General features: G+C 37.5%; 1 protein-coding gene across 1 annotated transcript in view; it reads right to left on the bottom strand.

Annotated features, from left to right (window-relative positions):
• Positions 1-7,132: 7,132 nt before the first annotated feature.
• Positions 7,133-18,543, bottom strand: part of GAP43 (growth associated protein 43) — a 139,753-nt gene continuing 128,342 nt past the window's right edge. Inside the window, exon 3 of the mRNA XM_043994701.1 lies at positions 7,133-7,815. Within this exon, the coding sequence (XP_043850636.1) occupies positions 7,727-7,815 (89 nt within the window). The 3' untranslated portion in view covers positions 7,133-7,726. The remainder of the gene's footprint in view (positions 7,816-18,543) is intronic.

Genomic DNA, 18,543 nt, shown 5'->3' with positions numbered 1-18,543 from the left:
TCTCTACAGAATGTTTGAATCAGTTTACAACTTTACCAAGAATGTATTAATGTCTCATTTTCCCCATATTCCCTATAACATTTGTCATTTTCCTATGCTGTCCTATTATCCAATCCAATAGGAATGAGGTAGTACCCAGAATTGTTTTGACCTGAATCTCTCCAATCAATAGCAAATTAGAGCATTTTTTAATATGGTTATAAGTGGCTTTGATTATTTAATCTGAAAATTTCATGCCTTTTGATTATCTATCAATTGAGGAATGGCTTTCATTTAAAAAAAATTGATTCAGTTCTCTATGTATTTGAGAACAGAGGCCTATAAGACAAATTTGCTTCAAATTTTTTTCACAGTTACTATTGCTAACTCTCCATACTATTCTCTCCCCTTGATATTTACTCTATTTTCTATCTTCTTTCAATGCCCCCTTCCCCAATTTGCCCTCCCTTCCTTCACCCCTCCCCCCTTAACCGTTCCCCTCCCACTTTCCCACAGGGTAAGATATATTACTATATATTACTATAACCAATTGATTGTGTATGTTATTCTCTCTTTCTAATGAGATTAAGGCTCACTCACTCTTCCTGCACCTCCCCCATCTTCCCCTCCACTCCATAAGCTTTTTCTTGCTTCTTTTATGTGAGATACTTTACTCCATTCCACCTCTCCCTTTCCCTTTCTCCCAGTGAAATCCTCTCACCCCATAATTTTTTTAAAAGATATCATTATGAGGCAGTTAGGTGGCACAGTGCACAAAGCACATGCCCTGGGCCCGGGAGGTCTGAAGCCCAAATCTGGCCTCAGACACCTGACATTCACCAGTTGCATGACCCTGAGCAAGCCACTCAACTCCGGCTGCTTCCCCCCACCAAAACAATTAAAAAACCCCAAATGCTTTAAAGATATCATCCTTTCATATTCAACTCATACTTGTGTCCTCTGTCTAAATATACTCCATTCAGCTGTTCTAATAATGAGAAAGTTCTTATGTGTTAGAAGTATCATCTTCCTGGGGCAGCTAGGTGGTGCAGTGGATAGAGCACCGGCCCTGGAGTCAGGAGTACCTGAGTTCAAATCTGGCCTCAGACACTTAACACTTACTAGCTGTGTTACCCTGGGCAAGTCACTTAACCCCAATTGCCTCATTAAAAAAAATGCAATTGGAAAATATTTAACCAAATAAAGAAAAATACTAAAGATATTACATTAAAAAAAAAGTATCATCTTCCCATGTAGGATTACAAACAGTTTAACCTTTTAATATCCCTCATGCTTTCTTTTTCATGTTCACCTTTTGATGCTTCTCCAGGGTCCTGTATTTGAAAGTCAAATTTTCTATTCAGTTCAGGTCTTTTCATCAAGAATGCCTAAAAGTCCTCTCTTTCATTGAATTTCCATTTTTTCCCCAAAAAGATTATATTCAGTTTTGCTGGGTAGGTAATTCTTGGATGTAATCCAAGTTCCTTTGCCCTCCAGAATATCATATTCCAAGCCCTCTGATCCTTTAATGTAGAAGCTACTAGATCTTGTGTTATCCTGTTTGTAGCTCCACAGTACTTGAATTGTTTCTTTCTGGCTGCTTGCAATATTTTCTCCTTGACCTGGGAGCTCTGGAATTTGGCTATAATATTCCAGAAGTTTTCATTTTGGGATCTCTTTCAGGAGGTGATTGGTGGACTTTTTAAATTTCTATTTTGCCTTTTGGTTCTAGACTATCAGGGCAATTTTCCCTGACTATTTCTTCGAAGATTAGGTCTAAGCTATTTTTTTGATCATGGTATTCAGGTAGTTCAATTATTTCCAAATTATCTCTCCTGGATCTATTTTCTAGGTCAGTTGTTTTTCCAAGGAGATATCACATTGCCTGCTATTTTTTCATTCTTTTGGTTTTGCTTTATTGTGTCTTGATTTCTCATAAAGTCATTAGCTTCCATTTTCTCAATACTAAATTTTTTTTGGGGGGGGCTATGGAGGTTAAGTGACTTGCCCAGGGTCACATAGCTAGTAAGTGTCAAGTGTCTGAGGCTGGATTTGAACTCAGGTACTCCTGAATCCAGAGCCGGTGCTTTATCCACTGTCCCACCTAGCTGCCCCTCAATACGAATTTTTAAGCAATTATTTTCTTTAGAGTGCTTTTATACCTCCTTTTCCATTTGGCCAATTTGGCTTTTCAGGCTATTGAATTTTTTTTTCATGACTTTCTTGCATCTCTCTCATTTCTATTTCCATTTTTTCTCTACCTCTCTTACTTTATTGTATGTTTTTAAAAAGCAAGAAGATTAAAGTGGAAAAAATGCTTCAATCTGTACTCCATTCATGAATTCTCTCTCTGGAGGTAGATAGCATTAATAACTATTTATTAAGTGTCAAAGTGCCAGCACTTTGCTTGGAACTAGGGAAACAAAGCTTAAAAAAAGATCCAATGCCTACTTTCAATGTGTATGCAGAATATATAAATAACTATATATCTATATCTATACGTGTATCTATACAAGGAAACTCAGGATGGAGGGCATCAATGCTTAGGAGAATAAAGAAAAATTTTGCGAAGAAAATGGTGATGCTTGAGCTGTGGTAGAGAAAGTGGTAGATTTTGTGAGGCAGTGGTGAGCAGGAACGTGACAAGACATGGGGAATAGCCAATGCAAATTTACAGAGGCAGGAGATTGAAATGCATGTTTTAGGAAAAGATAAAAGGTCAGTTTGGCTGGCCCATGTTTTTGTTTGCCCTTCATTCTCAAAGAGGACCAATGACATCATGGGGGTGATGTCTTGACTTGCTCATGAATTGGATTTAAGCAAGACAGAGTTGCATAGTTGTCAGCCTTACTTTCTCTTCCAGAGTCATAAAAATCCAGTGGCAAGACAAAAGTAAAGATGACTGACAATCGACTGGGATGCAGTGGATGAACATTACATCTTTGATGCCTGACAAATCTCTTAGCACTCCATAGTGTCCACTTCAGCTGCTTTCATGGCTGTTGAAACAAATTGTTCTCATTGGCCCATTCTGATAGGGGAAGTCTTCACATGCTTGGGACAGACAACCTCCTAACTCACCAATGGATTTGATTTGGGGAGTGGAAGGGGAAGAGGGTAATGGGTATGTGCGTGGGAGTATAGTTGTGTACAAGTATAAGTGTGTATTGTGTGTGTGTGTGTGTGTGTGTGTGTGTGTGTGTAGCATGTGCAGCAGTAAAACCCTAGGCTGACCATAGAATGACAATAGATGAAGCCTATTCTAATGTAGCCTTTTATGCTACCATAGACACTTATGTCTTGCCTTATTACTGGTTGGGTAATAGCATACACAATGTGGCTGACTGGAGAATGGGGAGTGAGGGATCAGAAACAAGAAATCCCTCTACAAAACTGGATATCCTCAATAAGTGGCCAACTTGCCTCATCCAATTAATAAGGTACTGAATACTTCTTGAACTTGCCTATACCATTTTTGAATATATGCTCATGAAGAAGTTGTTTTTGTTTGTTTTTTAAGAGAGAGACAAACTCTGCTTTCCTGTTACTTCCACCTGTTGATCCTAGTTTGCCATCCTACAAATTGAGGGCTTTGCATGGGAAGGAAAGACATAAGAACCACAAGAACAAATGGTGTGTGTGTGTGTGTGTGTGTGCGCAACTGGTGCCAGAGCTATGGTGTGATCCCTAAGCAAGACAGATGCTCTTGGTACCACAATACACTAAACAGTGGTGGTTATAAGGCCCAGGAAGCAGTGCTTATAACCACAGATTCCAATGATAATAAACCCTTGTTTCCAAATGTGACTATGGATTCATTTGTGGAGAGTGATAGGGTAGCAGGGATATAACTATCCTAGAACCAAATAAAAGTTTGATCCAAGTACCTTAATAGGAATTGTTGCGCTTTACATAAGATGTCTATGAAAATGTTACCAACCTCTGGTGTCTACACATCAGCATCATTGGCTGTGTATCACGATTTCTTAGAATAGATAGTGGACCTGTGATATCCTTGGTTTGACGAACTCCCAGATGAAGCAACTTCATCTATTAATCTAAGTGTCCACTGTCTTTTCAACTTGGAGTCTTTCAGTATCTGCTAGAACACTCCATTCTCCACTCAGCTCAAATTGCTCTTCCAAAAGAGCAGGTCTGCTCATGTCATTCCTCTCTCCCTTAGTCAGTATGATTCAGTGGTTCCCCATTGCCTCCAAGGCCAGATATAACAGACTCTGCTTGGCTTTTAAAGCCTTTTAGATATTGCTCCCTGACTATTGTTCCAGTCTTCTTACACTTTACTTTCGCCCACATTTTCTGTGTTGCTGGGACAGTGGATTCCTTGCTCTTTCATCTCCTAACTGTATGTTTTCTGTAGTTGTTTTTAAGGCCTGGAATTCTCTCCCTCTTCTTCTCTGCCTTCTAGTTACTATGAGTTCCTTCAAGTATCAAGTAAAATATCACCTTCTGCAAGAAACCTTTTTCTGTTCCCCTTAATGTTAGGTAGTAGCTTCTTTGTGAGATCATGTTCAAATTGTCCTGCATATATTTTATATGTAGATTGTTGTTTGTATGCTATCACTCTCATTAAACTGTGAGAGTCTTGTAAACAAGGAATGTTTTCTTCCCTTTTTTGCATCCTCAGCACTTATCACAGTGCCTAGAACATAGTAGGTAATAAACAAATTGTTGACTTGACTGAGAGGTTGAGTGACTTGCCTAAGATCACAAAGCTGGTATGTGTCATGACGCAGGACTTGAACCCAAGTGTTCTAATTCTTGAGTCAGCTTTTTATTCACTACAACAGGGCTTGCTCTCATTACTCTTTCTTGAACCTGATGAAACCATGATCAAACAGTTCATGTTACTAAGGGATATTTGCTCAAAGAGCTTCCTGATTAACATGGAATTTCTTTGGTGGCTCAGGATTAAGTAAAAATCCAAATAATTTAAATATAATTTTTAGTTCCATGCTTCAGGAATCTGTGATTTCTTTGTTGTGGGGATTCACTTCACCAATACAGATTACAACTCTTTGTATACCTATGTTGACAGTCTTTGTGAATTGCTATGGCTAAAAAGAAAATGTATTCCTAGGTGGCCAATGAAAGGTGCCTACCAAACTTCATGTGATTGCTCCTTGGACAACAGATTCACAGTCTCTTCCTGAACCTTTGTAGATTGGTATATTTTGTAAGAGCTTATACCCTACTGGCTCTGTCTTTGTACTCGATGATGAGGTAACAGAATGGAACTTTAATGAAGGTCAATGTCATTTGCTGCTTTTATGTGTTCTTTTGGGTTTTCCAAGTCAAAGAAGTTGCTTTATTCTTATTAAAGGAATGAGTGACCAAGTGCCTACAACTAATAGGCTCATAGATCAAGAGCTGGAAGAGACGTTGGAATTCATCTAATATAACCTTATTTTACAGGTGAGGAAACTGAGGTTCAGGGAGGTTCAGCTAACCTTCAAGTATTGTCATCTTCATTTCAAGTACTTATTAGCATAGCCTGCTCATATTTTTACGAGATTCTTGTTTTCTAGTAATAAGAAGTTTACAAAACACCTACTATTTTCTTTGTTTTTGTTTGTTTTTTGTGGGACAATGAGGGTTAAGTGACTTGCCCAAGGTCACACAGCTAGTATCAAGTGTCTGAGCCCGAATTTGAACTCAGGTCCTCCTGAATCCAGGGCCAATGCTTTATCCACTGTGCCACCTAGCTGCCCCAATATCTACTGTTTTGAAGTATTTGTTCTAATTAAGTTCCTTCCTTTATATCGGGGTACAAGGAGGTAGGATATTTGTGTATATGTAGACAGAGGTGGAATGATCATGTAGAACATATTAATACATCTATAGTAGGTTTGATTAAGATACCTAGTGTGTGCTGTGTTTTTTTTTAATTGTCATACAGATATCTTGGGACTAGAGGGCTTTTTGTTTTGTTTCAGTTTAAACTATTTAAGTTCAAATAAAGAATGTTTCAAAGAGTTAGAATCAAGAGGAAGATGACCTAGACTAGTAACAGATGCTTTTAATGTACTACATTTCTCTTTCTACCATCACCATTTGTCAAGACTGATGACTATAATTAATAAATATTCTGACAACTGTCCTGACTGGGGGTGTCCTGTAAACATGCCAGTTAATAAGGTAAAGAAGGACTGGGGGGACAGCAAGGTGGCACAGTGGATAAAGCATCGGCCCTGGATTCAAGAGAACCTGAGTTCAAATCCGGCCTCAGACACTTGACATTTACTAGCTGTGTGACCCTGGGCAAGTCACTTAACCCTCATTGCCCCACAAAAAAAAAAGAAGGATTGAACAGATTAGATTGGTAGTTGGTTTTAAAAGAAATCCCCTTAAAATAATCAGAAAGTAGAACTGAATTATGATTCCTTCCTGTGGGCTAGTCTACAACATACAAGCCAAAAGAACACAAAGCTATAACACCTTGGATGAAATAGATGTTGGTCTTGATGATTCCTGAGATAACAAAAATATATTATAATTTTTTAAATATCCAGGATATTAATCTTGGATAATACCTAACTTTCCCTATCAAGACTATATAAACCCCTTCCAAAACTCACAGTTAGCAGCTGTGTGACCAAGGGCAAACATCTCAATCTTTTAGAGTATTTACTCATTTATAAAATGGGGGAAAACATTTGTATTACTTATCCCCCACAACTATTGTGAAGCTTAAATGGGATAAAGCATGTAAAAACTGTATTTAAATGTCAGTAATCATTATAACTGCTTTGTTGTTGTTGTTATCATCACGGCAAATTACCTTCCATATGTGTTGTATTTATCTTGTTGGTATATAGTTGTTTGTACATTGTCTCTTCAGCTAGATTATATGCTCCTTAAGAGCTGAGGCCACATTTTTGCTTTTCTTTGTGTACTCAATTGGTAGTACAGTACCTGGCATATAGTAAATATTTAATAAAAGCCTGTTGATTAATAGTCATTGTTATTATTGTTGTTGTTCCCCAGTAAAACGGTTTTCCCAGTTCAACGGCCACATCAATGCAATTAGACCAAGAATTTGTCGGTAATAGGAAGACACATAGGTTGATAGTACATAAGGCAAACCAAGCTAGAACCAAAGAGAAGGGAACACAGAAACACAAAGCCACAGATGTATGATTACTCTCATCATTTATTAATATTCAGATTGAAAAAGGAGCCTTGGAGCCGCAAGTTACGCTAATTGGCACATTTGCTTTATTTTTTTTTAAAACAAACTGGGTTTTTAATTTTTTTCCTTTTTAGTTCATTCCATCACATTGAAAAGGAGAAAAGAAAAACGTTTTTGAATTCACTCGATAGTTTGAACTCCTCAGATGAACGGAACATTGCACACACACTTGGAACAGAGAGAGAGGGAGTGTGGACTCCCAGAGGGCCACACGCACCAGATCAAAAAACTTGGATACAGTGCAAGAATTTCCCAAATGATTGGATCATCATTACCAAAAAACTCGCCATAACAACACCAAGAAACAAAGAAATGTTTAAGCCACACTGTTTGACTTGGGAGCTTTCCTGCTTTTTTTTTTAAATGTTTGCCACACAGAGAGAAAGAGGGTTGTGGGGGGGTAGGGGGAGAAGACAGGCCCACAGATGTGAGCAGGATAGGAAGGGGGACTCAGGAGTAGGGGGAGGGCAGAGGGTGCAGAGAGACATGGGTCAGGAGGAGGGAGGGAAGGGAGGCAGGGAGTCATTTCTTTAAGGTTCAGGCATGTTCTTGGTCCGCCTTGCTCTCATCTCCTTTCTCTTCCTCCTGCTGGGCACTTTCCATAGGTTTGGTTTCTTCTACAGCTTCTGAGGCGGAGAGAGAGAGAGAGAGAGAGAGAGAGAGAGAGAGAGAGAGAGAGAGAGAGAGAGAGAGAGAGAGAATGTTATAATTGGTATCTTATCACGAGTTGTTTTTAGGATTAAGTTTATCCATACCTTCCTGAGAAGGAAACAAGCTATTTATTGATTCAAGTATTGGTTCCTGTGTTAGAATTTTGTTACTTTGGGACAACCACTCAAGGACAACCTGTAGGAACTGACTCAGGAGTACAATGGGTAATTTTGGTGAGCTTCCTGCTGAGAAGAGATGACCACTATAGCTACTTAGTTAACTCAAAAGATATCAACACAACACTCACACATAAAAGGAGTAACATAGTCCATATGTTTACCTTCTATTAGGGTTACATTGACCCATTTTATAATAATAACAATATATATTTTATAATAATAACAATAACAATAACATCATATGTCTATAATTTTCAAAGTACATTTACATTCATTATCTTATTTGATCTTCTCAGTCATGATTAATAAAAGTTAACTCAATGAAGATGCATCTTTTATATGAAAACTTTCCTGCGTGAAGCTTAAGGTCCAATATGGAAGAGAGGTCGGGAAGTTTTATGGCATATACTTAAACAGCTATAATACAAAATAGTAGACAATAAATGTTAAAGTGACATTTAAAGTGCTATGTAAGGTCCAAAGAGAGAAAAATAATTTCCACCTTATGGGGGAACAAGTATTCATGATATTTAAACTTCATCTTAAAGGATAGATGAGATTGCAACAGGCATATGCTCTTCCTTGGGGGAAATATGAAGGAAGGCATAAAAGATACAGGGATTAGAATAAACAAAGATATAGAGGTATGAAAGGAAGGGATATCTCTTATGGACCACTAGCAGTCCAGTGTGACTTGAATGTAGAGATGTAGAACACATGGGCAGTAGTATGAGATACAAAGAATAGTATGAGAAAAGAATAAATGATTAGGTAATACCAGATTGTGGAGGACCTTGAAGGCCAAGTCGATAAATTTAACAACAGTGAGTCTTTGAAGGGTTCTAAGCAGAAGTTCCATGATCAAATATGTGCAAAAGGAAAGTTGGAATGGCTTGTATTTGGATTGTGGCAGTGGGAATAGAAGGAAGGAAATCAGATGCTTATTTAGAGTGGATGAAATTAACCTAACGGACCTAAAGGTATACACCCACCAAAACCCTTTTGAAGGGCTCTCAAGAGAATCCTCTGAAGAATAAGAGTCCTTTTGGGAGACTTCTTATTTTGTTTCCTTTAAACTACTCAAATAGTTGATTACATGATCTCAAGTAGTTTAGTAAATATACCAATTAGTGAGCGTTGATTATTATTACTTGTTTGTCTTTTTTATTTTTAGTCATGAGGAGCAGCCAATCATTCCTTCTTCTCTAGCTCCCTGATTTTAGGACCCTCCTACAAAATAAACATTGCTGCCATTTGAGGGGGGGAAGGGAGGGAAGAAAAAAAAAGAAGAGAAAAAGAAATTTACATGATAACTCTATAATATATTTAAAAGCAATAGAAAGTTGTACATAATAGATTTGCAGCTTCATATGCAATCATCTTTTTTTATAGAAATGCTTGTTATGCTCTCTAGGGCTGTAGAGAAAAAATAGTTTTGACCTTCCTTAGGACAGGAGGAAGAAATAGCATAGTACTCCATTATCTTTGCCAAGAAAAACCCAAATGGTGTCATGAAGGGTGAGACATGACTGAAAAACGACTGAAAAGGACAGGTTAAATCCAACATTGTGGCCTGGTGGATAGAGAGTTAGATTCGCAAGCCGGAAAACTTAGATTCAAGTCTTGACTGATGTCTACTAGATGTGTGACCCTTGGTAAGTCTTTTAATCTCTTGTCACTCTCTGATTCTCTAAAACTGTAACTGGCAGAGAATATATTATCCTGCATTGGTAGAAAAATTTCATCACCTGAAAGTTTTCTATATCAATGAAATCATAGATCCAGTCTCTAGGGATAATCCAAAAGCCCACTAAGGCTCAATTGTCCCATGAAAGACTTTTCTCGGCCTTCTTTTTCTTTTTGTTTTTTAAACTCTAAGTCCGTGAATCCACTTTTTCTGTGGGTTAAACAGCAGTTAGAAGGCTTCTGCCATTGTCAAAGCTTAGGCCAATTTTTTTTTTCATGAGCCCGAAATCTATTCTGGCTTGAGCACAATGACCGTTGACCCTCTTTGTTAGTACAGGCCTCTCTGAAGTCCTGTACCAAGTAATGTCTGTACCAAACAATTTTATTGTGTACTATCTTATGTTAACTTCTAATTACTTCATATACATGCATCTAGTAACCCTAATATGATTTTTAGTTCCTTGAAGACAGGATCTATGACTTAAAAGTTCTTCCGATTCCTTAGGCCCCCAACTACAGCAATGGACAACACAGTTGGTGTGCATTGAATGCTCAATCAAGTGACTGAAGCTTCAGAAACATAAAGGAAACAGTACTTTCACTGAAACACTGTGTAAAAAATTCTGTGCCTCATCTTTTACTAAGGTCCTTTAAGATACATGCACTTTAATACATTGCAAAATCAGCTTAAAGGTATACTTTCTCTCTGTTTACTACTATTATTACCTTCATATGTCAACTTTGCAAAATATCTCAAATTTGTTTTAAAATAATATGGGGTAGGGAGGTTGCCTCTTTTTAATTTTGAGCAATACAGCAAGTACTTTCCACATAAATGATGTGTATCCCTAGGATCAACTCACACCCCTGCCCCCTGCCCAGGGGTGATATTTCAGCAGTTCTAGTTTGGCCCACCCATGCTTGATTGCCTTGTACTGAAATTCTTCTTTGCATCCTTCTAATTATTCCAGGTACCACTCAGAATTATACTTAAGTTTTCTATTCAAGAAAGTGATGTAGGCCTAAGGGACCCTGGGTTGTACCTGTGCCTTCTAAGGAAGACAAAATGGGTCAGTAGTCAAATTATGTACTTCATAACTGTATGACTTGATAAATCCTCTACTATAAGAGGTGACAATAAAGTAAAGTGACTTTTAAAAAAATATACAAGAACCATTACTTCAGCTGTTCAATGCATGAATGGTATACTATCATCTTTATTCAAAACACTGAGATGGAGAAGTGTTGTATGGGGAAGATATGACCTGTCCCTATCCTCCTAGCATTTAGAATCTAGAAGGGAATGTATAGCAAGCACACAAGGAGCAGCAGAGCAAAACAGAATGTGATAAGCTTCATAAAAGTCCTAAGAACAAAATGGTATTTGGCTTCAAAAGGAGAGATTTTAGTTGGAAAGAGTGGCAAGGAAGCTTCATGGAAGGGGTAGAATTTCAGTTAGGACTTAGAGGATGGCTTTAGATTTTAACAGGTGGAAATAGGGTGAACCAAGGCTTTCTAAGCAAAGGGAATTTAATGTATATAGGCTGTGGCATGATTGTGTCTATGGCTGCAGAGGAAAGGTTGGTTTTGACTGTCATTAAGACAGGACAAGGAAATGGTAAACTACTGCATTATCTTTGCCAAGTTGGAGTGTGTTTGAGAAAAGTGAGTAGTCTGAAATGACTGGCATGTAGAGTATACATTGTTGGGGTGGCATTAAGCATAATTAGAGAGGGAATTTGGGTGAGAGAAGAGAGGACTCTGGATTCAAGGTTATAGAGCTTGGCTTCAGGAACATGGGATAGGGGGCCACTGAAGGTTTTTGAGCAGGAGTGTGACATCATCTGAATTGTGTTTCAGAAAGATTCATCTGTGGTGTGTTTTTTTTTTCTGGATTTCTCCATCAGGATAAAGTCCAATGCATTTTCTGGATCTATTAGGAACAGTTTGTAATAGAGGAGCTCAATCATATTCCTTCCCATCACTCTGCCATCTTAGCTCAACCTCCCTAGAAAGATTAATGTGGCAGCAGCATGCAGAATGAATTGGAAGAGGAAAGAGATTAAAAATGTCAGGTTACTGTAGGAACATACATTCAAATGACTATCATCTACTTTGAAGGAGTTCCTGGAGAGAGCAGATACTTTTTTCCATTGGAAAAAAACAAAAAACATTCTCAGAACATTTTTTAAACTGGCTTCAGAGCTTGTGTTACATGTTCTTGAACATCCTTGGTGGGAACAGATCTTCATCTTTTGATGGTAGATTTGATGTTTTGAAATGGCTCAGTCTGTTAAATAAGATGAATTATTGAATAGATAATACATATTTTGGTCAAAAAATAAAATGTGAACACTGTTAATGACACAAATTTTCTTGTGTGACTTTCAAACTGGCTCAAATGATGGAAGCTGTTGCTTGGGAATGAGGGTGTTCCAGGTTCAACAAGGTTAGCCAAGAAATGTCTATCCAACAGGAAAAAGAAGGAAACATAAAGAAATCTATGGGGGGGGGGCAGCTAGGTGGCGCAGTGGATAAAACACTGGCCTTGAATTCAGGAATACCTGAGTTCAAATCCAGCCTCAGACACTTACTAGCTGTGTGACCCTGGGCAAATCACTTAACCCTCATTGCCCTGCAAAAAAAAAAAAAATTAAAAAAAAAAAAGAAATCTATGAGGGGAAATGAAGTATACTGTAGGACTGGGGGAAAGAGAGGACTATGCCAAAACCAATGACCTGATATTTTCCCACCAAATTTTCCAATCCCCTTCTCCCACTCCTGCTGTTCCTTGGACAATCTCCTGACTCAGTGTAGCTGTCTCTCAATGTTCTTCCTCTTCATAGGTGCCTCCTGTCTTCAACGCTCAGTTCAAATCCCACCTTCTGCAAGGCATTTTCCTGATTCTCCTGCCTTCTTTTTCCCCATCCTTACCCTTTGGAATTACCTTTCATTTACATTGTATACACTATATATGAACATATTGGTTCATGTATTATCTCCCCTATATTAGTATGAGCTCTTGAGGCCAGGGACCATATTTTTGCCTTCTCTGTTTTGCTAATTCTTAGTTCAGTATCTGGCACTTAATACACACTTGAGTATTGATTGATTAATCATTGATTTATTCCATATGTTGTTGGGATTCTCATATTGTTGGTTTTCTTTTAAACTTAGCTATATTACTTCATAATCATGCACAAACAAAAAACAACAACAGACTCCTCACTTATGTGAGACTGTAATATCCTTCAGTGGTATCACAGACATCTTGCAATAAATTCTTTGTGGTGGAATGGACTTAAAAAAAAAAAAACAACACTGCCAGATGTACCAAGATGAAGAAAAAATATTGCTTTGTCTCCCAGGCCAGTTTGACCCTGATATTGAATGATTTATTTCAGGCAATTACTTCATATGGATTTGAGCCAAAAAATTGAGGGCTATTTACTCAATGCACAACTCAGGAATTGCAACTTACCCTCTCATTTTGAAATAGGCCTGTGAGTCAATGTGATAAGGAGAGGGAAGGCAGCCCTTAGAGTCAGGAGAACCTGGGTTCAAGTTCTATCTACTCTGACTAATTGCTTAATTTCTCAGTGCCCCAGGCAACTCTCCAAGAAGACATCCTAAATATAAGACATGTTACAGGGGGCAGCTAGGTGGTGCAGTGGATAAAGCACTGGCCCTAGATTCAGGAGGACCTGAGTTCAAATCCAGCTTCAGATACTTGACACTTACTAGCTGTGTGACCCTGGGCAAGTCACTTAACCCTCATTGCTCCTGCACCATCCCCCCCAAAAAAAGATAAGACATGTTATAACTGGGGAGAAGCAATTTCCACACCGGGGGGCGGGGTGCAAGCACCTATAAAACCACAGATCACATACTTTCTCATTATATGAACCAATTCCAATCATTCAAAAAGTCTCTTTCTCTCCAGTTGTTGCCAAGTCTTTCTCCAGTCCATTTTACATATGAGGGAACTGAGGTAAACAAGGTTAAGAGATTTGCTTAGGGTCATATAGCTAGTAAGTGTCTAAGGTCAGATTTGAACTCAGGAATATGAGTCATTCTAACTCTATCTACTGCATTGCCAAGCTGCTGTTCAAGGAAGATATCATAAAACAAAACTGGGGGAGGAGCAGGATAATAGAAATTAACCATATTTTGGCATTTCTATCCAAAGAACTAACTCCTAGAGGTTAATGAATGTCACCTTTTATCATTACTGAAAATATTATAAATATTTGTTATAAAATATTATTATTATTATTAATAGATAATCAATAGATAACTATGAAGGTCACAAAAACTGAAGAGAGGGGAAAGGGGAGAAGGTTAGGAAAGCCAAATAGAGAAAAAAATAAAGGGAGAAAAAGAAGGAAAGAAGGAAGGGAGGGAGGGAAGAGAAGAGAAGGGAAGGAGAGGAGATGAAAAAGTAGAAGAGGAGAAGGGAGAGGATGGAAGGAGGGAAAGAAAGGAGAGACAGAGACAGAGAGAGAATGGTGCCAGAGTCAGCACAGTCTGGTAGAAAGAGCTCTTGGTAAGGTACCAGTAGACTTGAGGTATAAGCTTAGTTCAGCCTTTAATTTATTGCATAACTTTGGGAAGGTCTGTTGATTTTTTTTCTCTGGGCCTCTGTTGCCTCAACCATAATAATGACAACATCTGATTTACATCATGGAATTGTTTTGAGGATCACATATAGCTCTTGCATATATATGTATATATGAAAGCTTTTAAAATGTATAGTTACAAAAGTTTAGACAGTATTATTGTTTAGGTAGAGGGATAAGAAAAGAAAAGACCTCAGGATAGGAAAGGTCATGTTGAAACAGAAGACCTGCTAAAGGTTCGCTTTTGATCTAAAGGCTCTTAATGTCTTTCTGAATGTTATTCAGTGTACAGAGAAGAAAGTGATTCCTTGAAATAAAGTTTAGTGGCCGGAGATATCTTATTGTTGGCAGAGGTTGGTAGCAGAACAATATTCTACTAAGAAAGAGCATTTTTTGGAAGTCACAAATGGGAAAAGTCTATAAATTCTATCCCCTATTCCCTCCAAAAGAAGAAAATTCAAGCTACCCACAAACATATGAAATATTCTAATTCACTAACAAGAGAAATGTACCTGAAAGAAACTCTGAAATTTCACCTTATATTCATCAGATTGGCGGAGATGATAAAAAAGAAGAATGATGTGCAAACTCTTTGATTTTGCAATATAACTATTGATTATATATTCACCAAGAAGACAGAAAAAAGGGAAATGTTCCAAAGGGATGTCAAATCATGGCAATATGATTTAAATACTCACTTTGTGCCAAGCATTGAGCTGAGTACACAAAGTAAGACACAAAAAAAAAATCCCTGTTCTCAAGGAGTTCACAGTCTAATGGAGGAAATGACATGCAAATGACTATGTACTAATATACATATATATGCATTTATGTTATGGGCATGTATATGAAAAACTGGAGATACTCAGTAGAGGACATAAGGTCTAAAATTCTAGCTGTGGTGTCTAAAATCTAATGAGTGGTCACCTTAAATTAGAAACTTTAGCAAAAGTTTAGCCTTTTAAGTATTTATTAAAGTGTATGAAAAGTTAGTGGAGAGAGAGAGAGGTAAAACAGCCTTCGTCTAGCTATCTCTGAGTCAGCCTCCATCTTCCCGCCAAGCCCCAAGTCCAGAACCGAAAGACCCTTGCTTCTCCCTGGCTTCTCCCAGAAGCCTCCTGTGAAACAGGAAACAGGGCCATTCACACACACAGCTCCAAGCTAATTGGTTGGTATCGCTGATTGACATGTCCCACAGGTGGCAGATATCACTTCCTGATGCCAGTCTAACCTTTGAAACCTCCAGAGGTTACCTCATGCTTTCTCTTCATGGTGGAGCTTCCCTGCAATATCTTTTTCAGCAGGTTGGTAGCATTCTGATTCTCACAAGGAAAGACATTTGCATTAAAGGGGAAATATGTATATATATATATATATATATATATATGTTTGTATATGTATATCTAAATATATAACAGCACAATATATAGATTGATTTAATTATATCAGAAAAAAACAGAAGACCAGGTGCCCAGTGTTTGGAGAATGGTCCAATAAATTGTGTAATATTGATGTGATAGAATATTATTGTGGTGACTATGAATTCAGAGAAACTTTAAAGACTTTCATGAACATTGATGCAAAGAAAAGTAAGCAGAACCAGAACAATTTACATTGTGACTACAGTAACACCAAGAAAAGCAACAGTGAAAGACTGTAGAACTCTAGTCAATGTAGTGTCCAAATATGATTTCAGAGGACTTAATGGAGAAGAATGCCTCCCATCTATCACGAAAGATATTGTGTATAATAGATGGACCATAAGGTATACATTTGTAAACTTAGCCAATAGGTTGGTTTACCTTCCTTGGTTATTTACTTGTTACAAAGGAGGATACTCGGAGGCGGTGTTTAGAGGATAGATTTATTGAGAGCAGTTATATATTTAAAAATATGAAAAGAACACCATTAAAACATTTTTTAAAATGTGCCACATTCTTTACTGTGACAATCTTCCTAAGAATGTAAGAGAATGTCTATGATGAGCTGATAGGTTTAACTTTTTTTGTTTTTGTTTTTTGTTTTTTTTTCTTATATTTTTTTTTAATTTTAGTTTTCAACATTTGTTAAATAAGATTTCAAATTTCAAATTTTTCTCCCTCCTTCCCGTCCCTCCCCCCCTCCCCTAGACAGTAGGTAATCTGATATGGGTGTTATATATATATACATATATATATACACACATATAATAACAGCAAACATATTTCTGCATTAGTCATGTTATACAAGAAGAATCAGAGCAAAAAGGAAAAACCTCAAAATAAAAAAAAAAAAACCAGCACCAAAAACAAAAGAAATAGTATGGTCCAATCAGCATTCATATTCCACAGTTGCTTTTTTTTCCCCTGGATTTGGAGAGCCCTTTCCATCATGAGTCCCTTGGAACTCTCCTGTACAGTTGGATTGGTGAGAAGAATCTAGAGATAGGTTTAACTTCTAACCATAATGTTCTTTTTCTAAAAATTACTTAAGAATTAATGGTGATAGCTCTGTCAAGTCTATTGCATAATTGCAATCTACAGCAGAACCTCACTACCAATTTCTGCTTTGTCAAAGTTTAAACTTCATCTTTAAGACTCTAAATCTGCTTACTTTGAAGAGATAGGAATGTTTTCAAATACTTTTTTGTTTTCTCACAATTCAAATTCTTTGCTAGTATGAAGAAAAAAGGTCTCCCTAAATGACCTCAGAAGAATATTTCACAGTGTTTTAATTTCTAGCAGAGAAGATTCCAGAAGCCAAATAGTGTTAGAACGGTTTGTGGTCTAGAATTCAATTCAATTCAACTTGACTTAACTGAATTTAGGTCAATAGAATCCAATTCATTTTAATTAAACTCAAATCAATTTTATTTAATTCAAAAATACTGAGTAGCCAACACTTTGCAATGAACTGTGCTAGATACTAGTGACAAAAAGACAAAATCCATCAGTCATTCTATTAAAATCCTTGAAAATTTTTGTTGATTTTTTTCTTTCCCTTTAAATTTCCTTCTGTTTTTTTTGGGGGGGGCAATGGGGGTTAAGTGACTTGCCCAGGGTCACACAGCTACTAAGTGTCAAGTGTCTAAGGCCGGATTTGAACTCAGGTACTCCTGAATCCAGGGCCGGTACTTTATCCACTGTGCCACCTAGCTGCCCCGCCTTCTGTTTCTAAAAGGATTTTGGTACCTGGGTCAATAGTGATGGGTGAAAAAGAACATAGAAAAAGAATTCAAGAAATGACAGCTTAATGGGTGGTATTTCTTTCTTTCTTTCTTTCTTTCTTTCTTTCTTTCTTTCTTTCTTTCTTTCTTTCTTTCTTTCTTTCTTTCTTTCTTTCTTTTTATGAGGCAATGAGGGTTAAGTGACTTGCTTAGGGTCACACAGCTAGTAAGTGTCAAGTGTCTGAGGCTGGATTTGAACTCAGGTCCTCCTGAATCCAAGGCCAGTGCTTTATCTACTGTGCCACCTAGCTGCCCCAATGGGTGGTATTTTTTAAACTTGAAAACCATCTTTGAAGAAATCATAAGTCTTTAAAAATGTATTGCATCTATTAAAATAATATTTAAAACATTTGTAGAGAGACCCTTTTAAAACCTCAAGTTTATTTTTTAGAATGTCACAAATATATGCTGCCAAAGGGTAAGCAGGAATATTAATGAATAACCTTTAACCTTCAGTGCAAAACAAATTTGAGTTAGTGACTTCAAAGGAGAACAAGTATGATATCAGTGACTAGTCATCAAAGTAACCTGATTCTGGCTGTGGAAGATGGTCCCATTGCTCCCTGACAGGATTAAAGCTCTCTGGTTACAAAACTGGAAACAGATAGATGAAGAATGTCAGATCTCTGAAACCTAACCGGTTTTAGAGGTAGGCATAAAAACTAAAAGGTTGGAGTTAGGTATTGCACAGGGACAGCATCACAGATCTTGACCCACAAGAATCCTTAAAAGTCATCTAGTCCATCCCCCTCTTTTTACACATGAGGAAACTGAGACTTAAGGAGCTTAAATGACTTGCCCAACATCATACAGATAGTAAGCTTTAGAAATAGTATTTGAATCCAAGTGCTCTGCCTCCAGAGCCATAAGCTTTCTACTGTACCAAACCACCAAAACCAAGATTAGATGTCTTATTAACTTTACCTATTAAACATCCTTTGCATCCATCCTCTTCTCTCTACTTATATACAGACACCATCCTAGTTAGGGTCTTCCTCATATCTTGTCCAATAT

Source organism: Dromiciops gliroides, chromosome 3 (genome assembly GCF_019393635.1).
Source record: "Dromiciops gliroides isolate mDroGli1 chromosome 3, mDroGli1.pri, whole genome shotgun sequence".
NCBI classification, from domain to species: Eukaryota; Metazoa; Chordata; class Mammalia; order Microbiotheria; family Microbiotheriidae; genus Dromiciops; species Dromiciops gliroides.
This window is presented reverse-complemented; position numbering and strand designations above follow the sequence as displayed.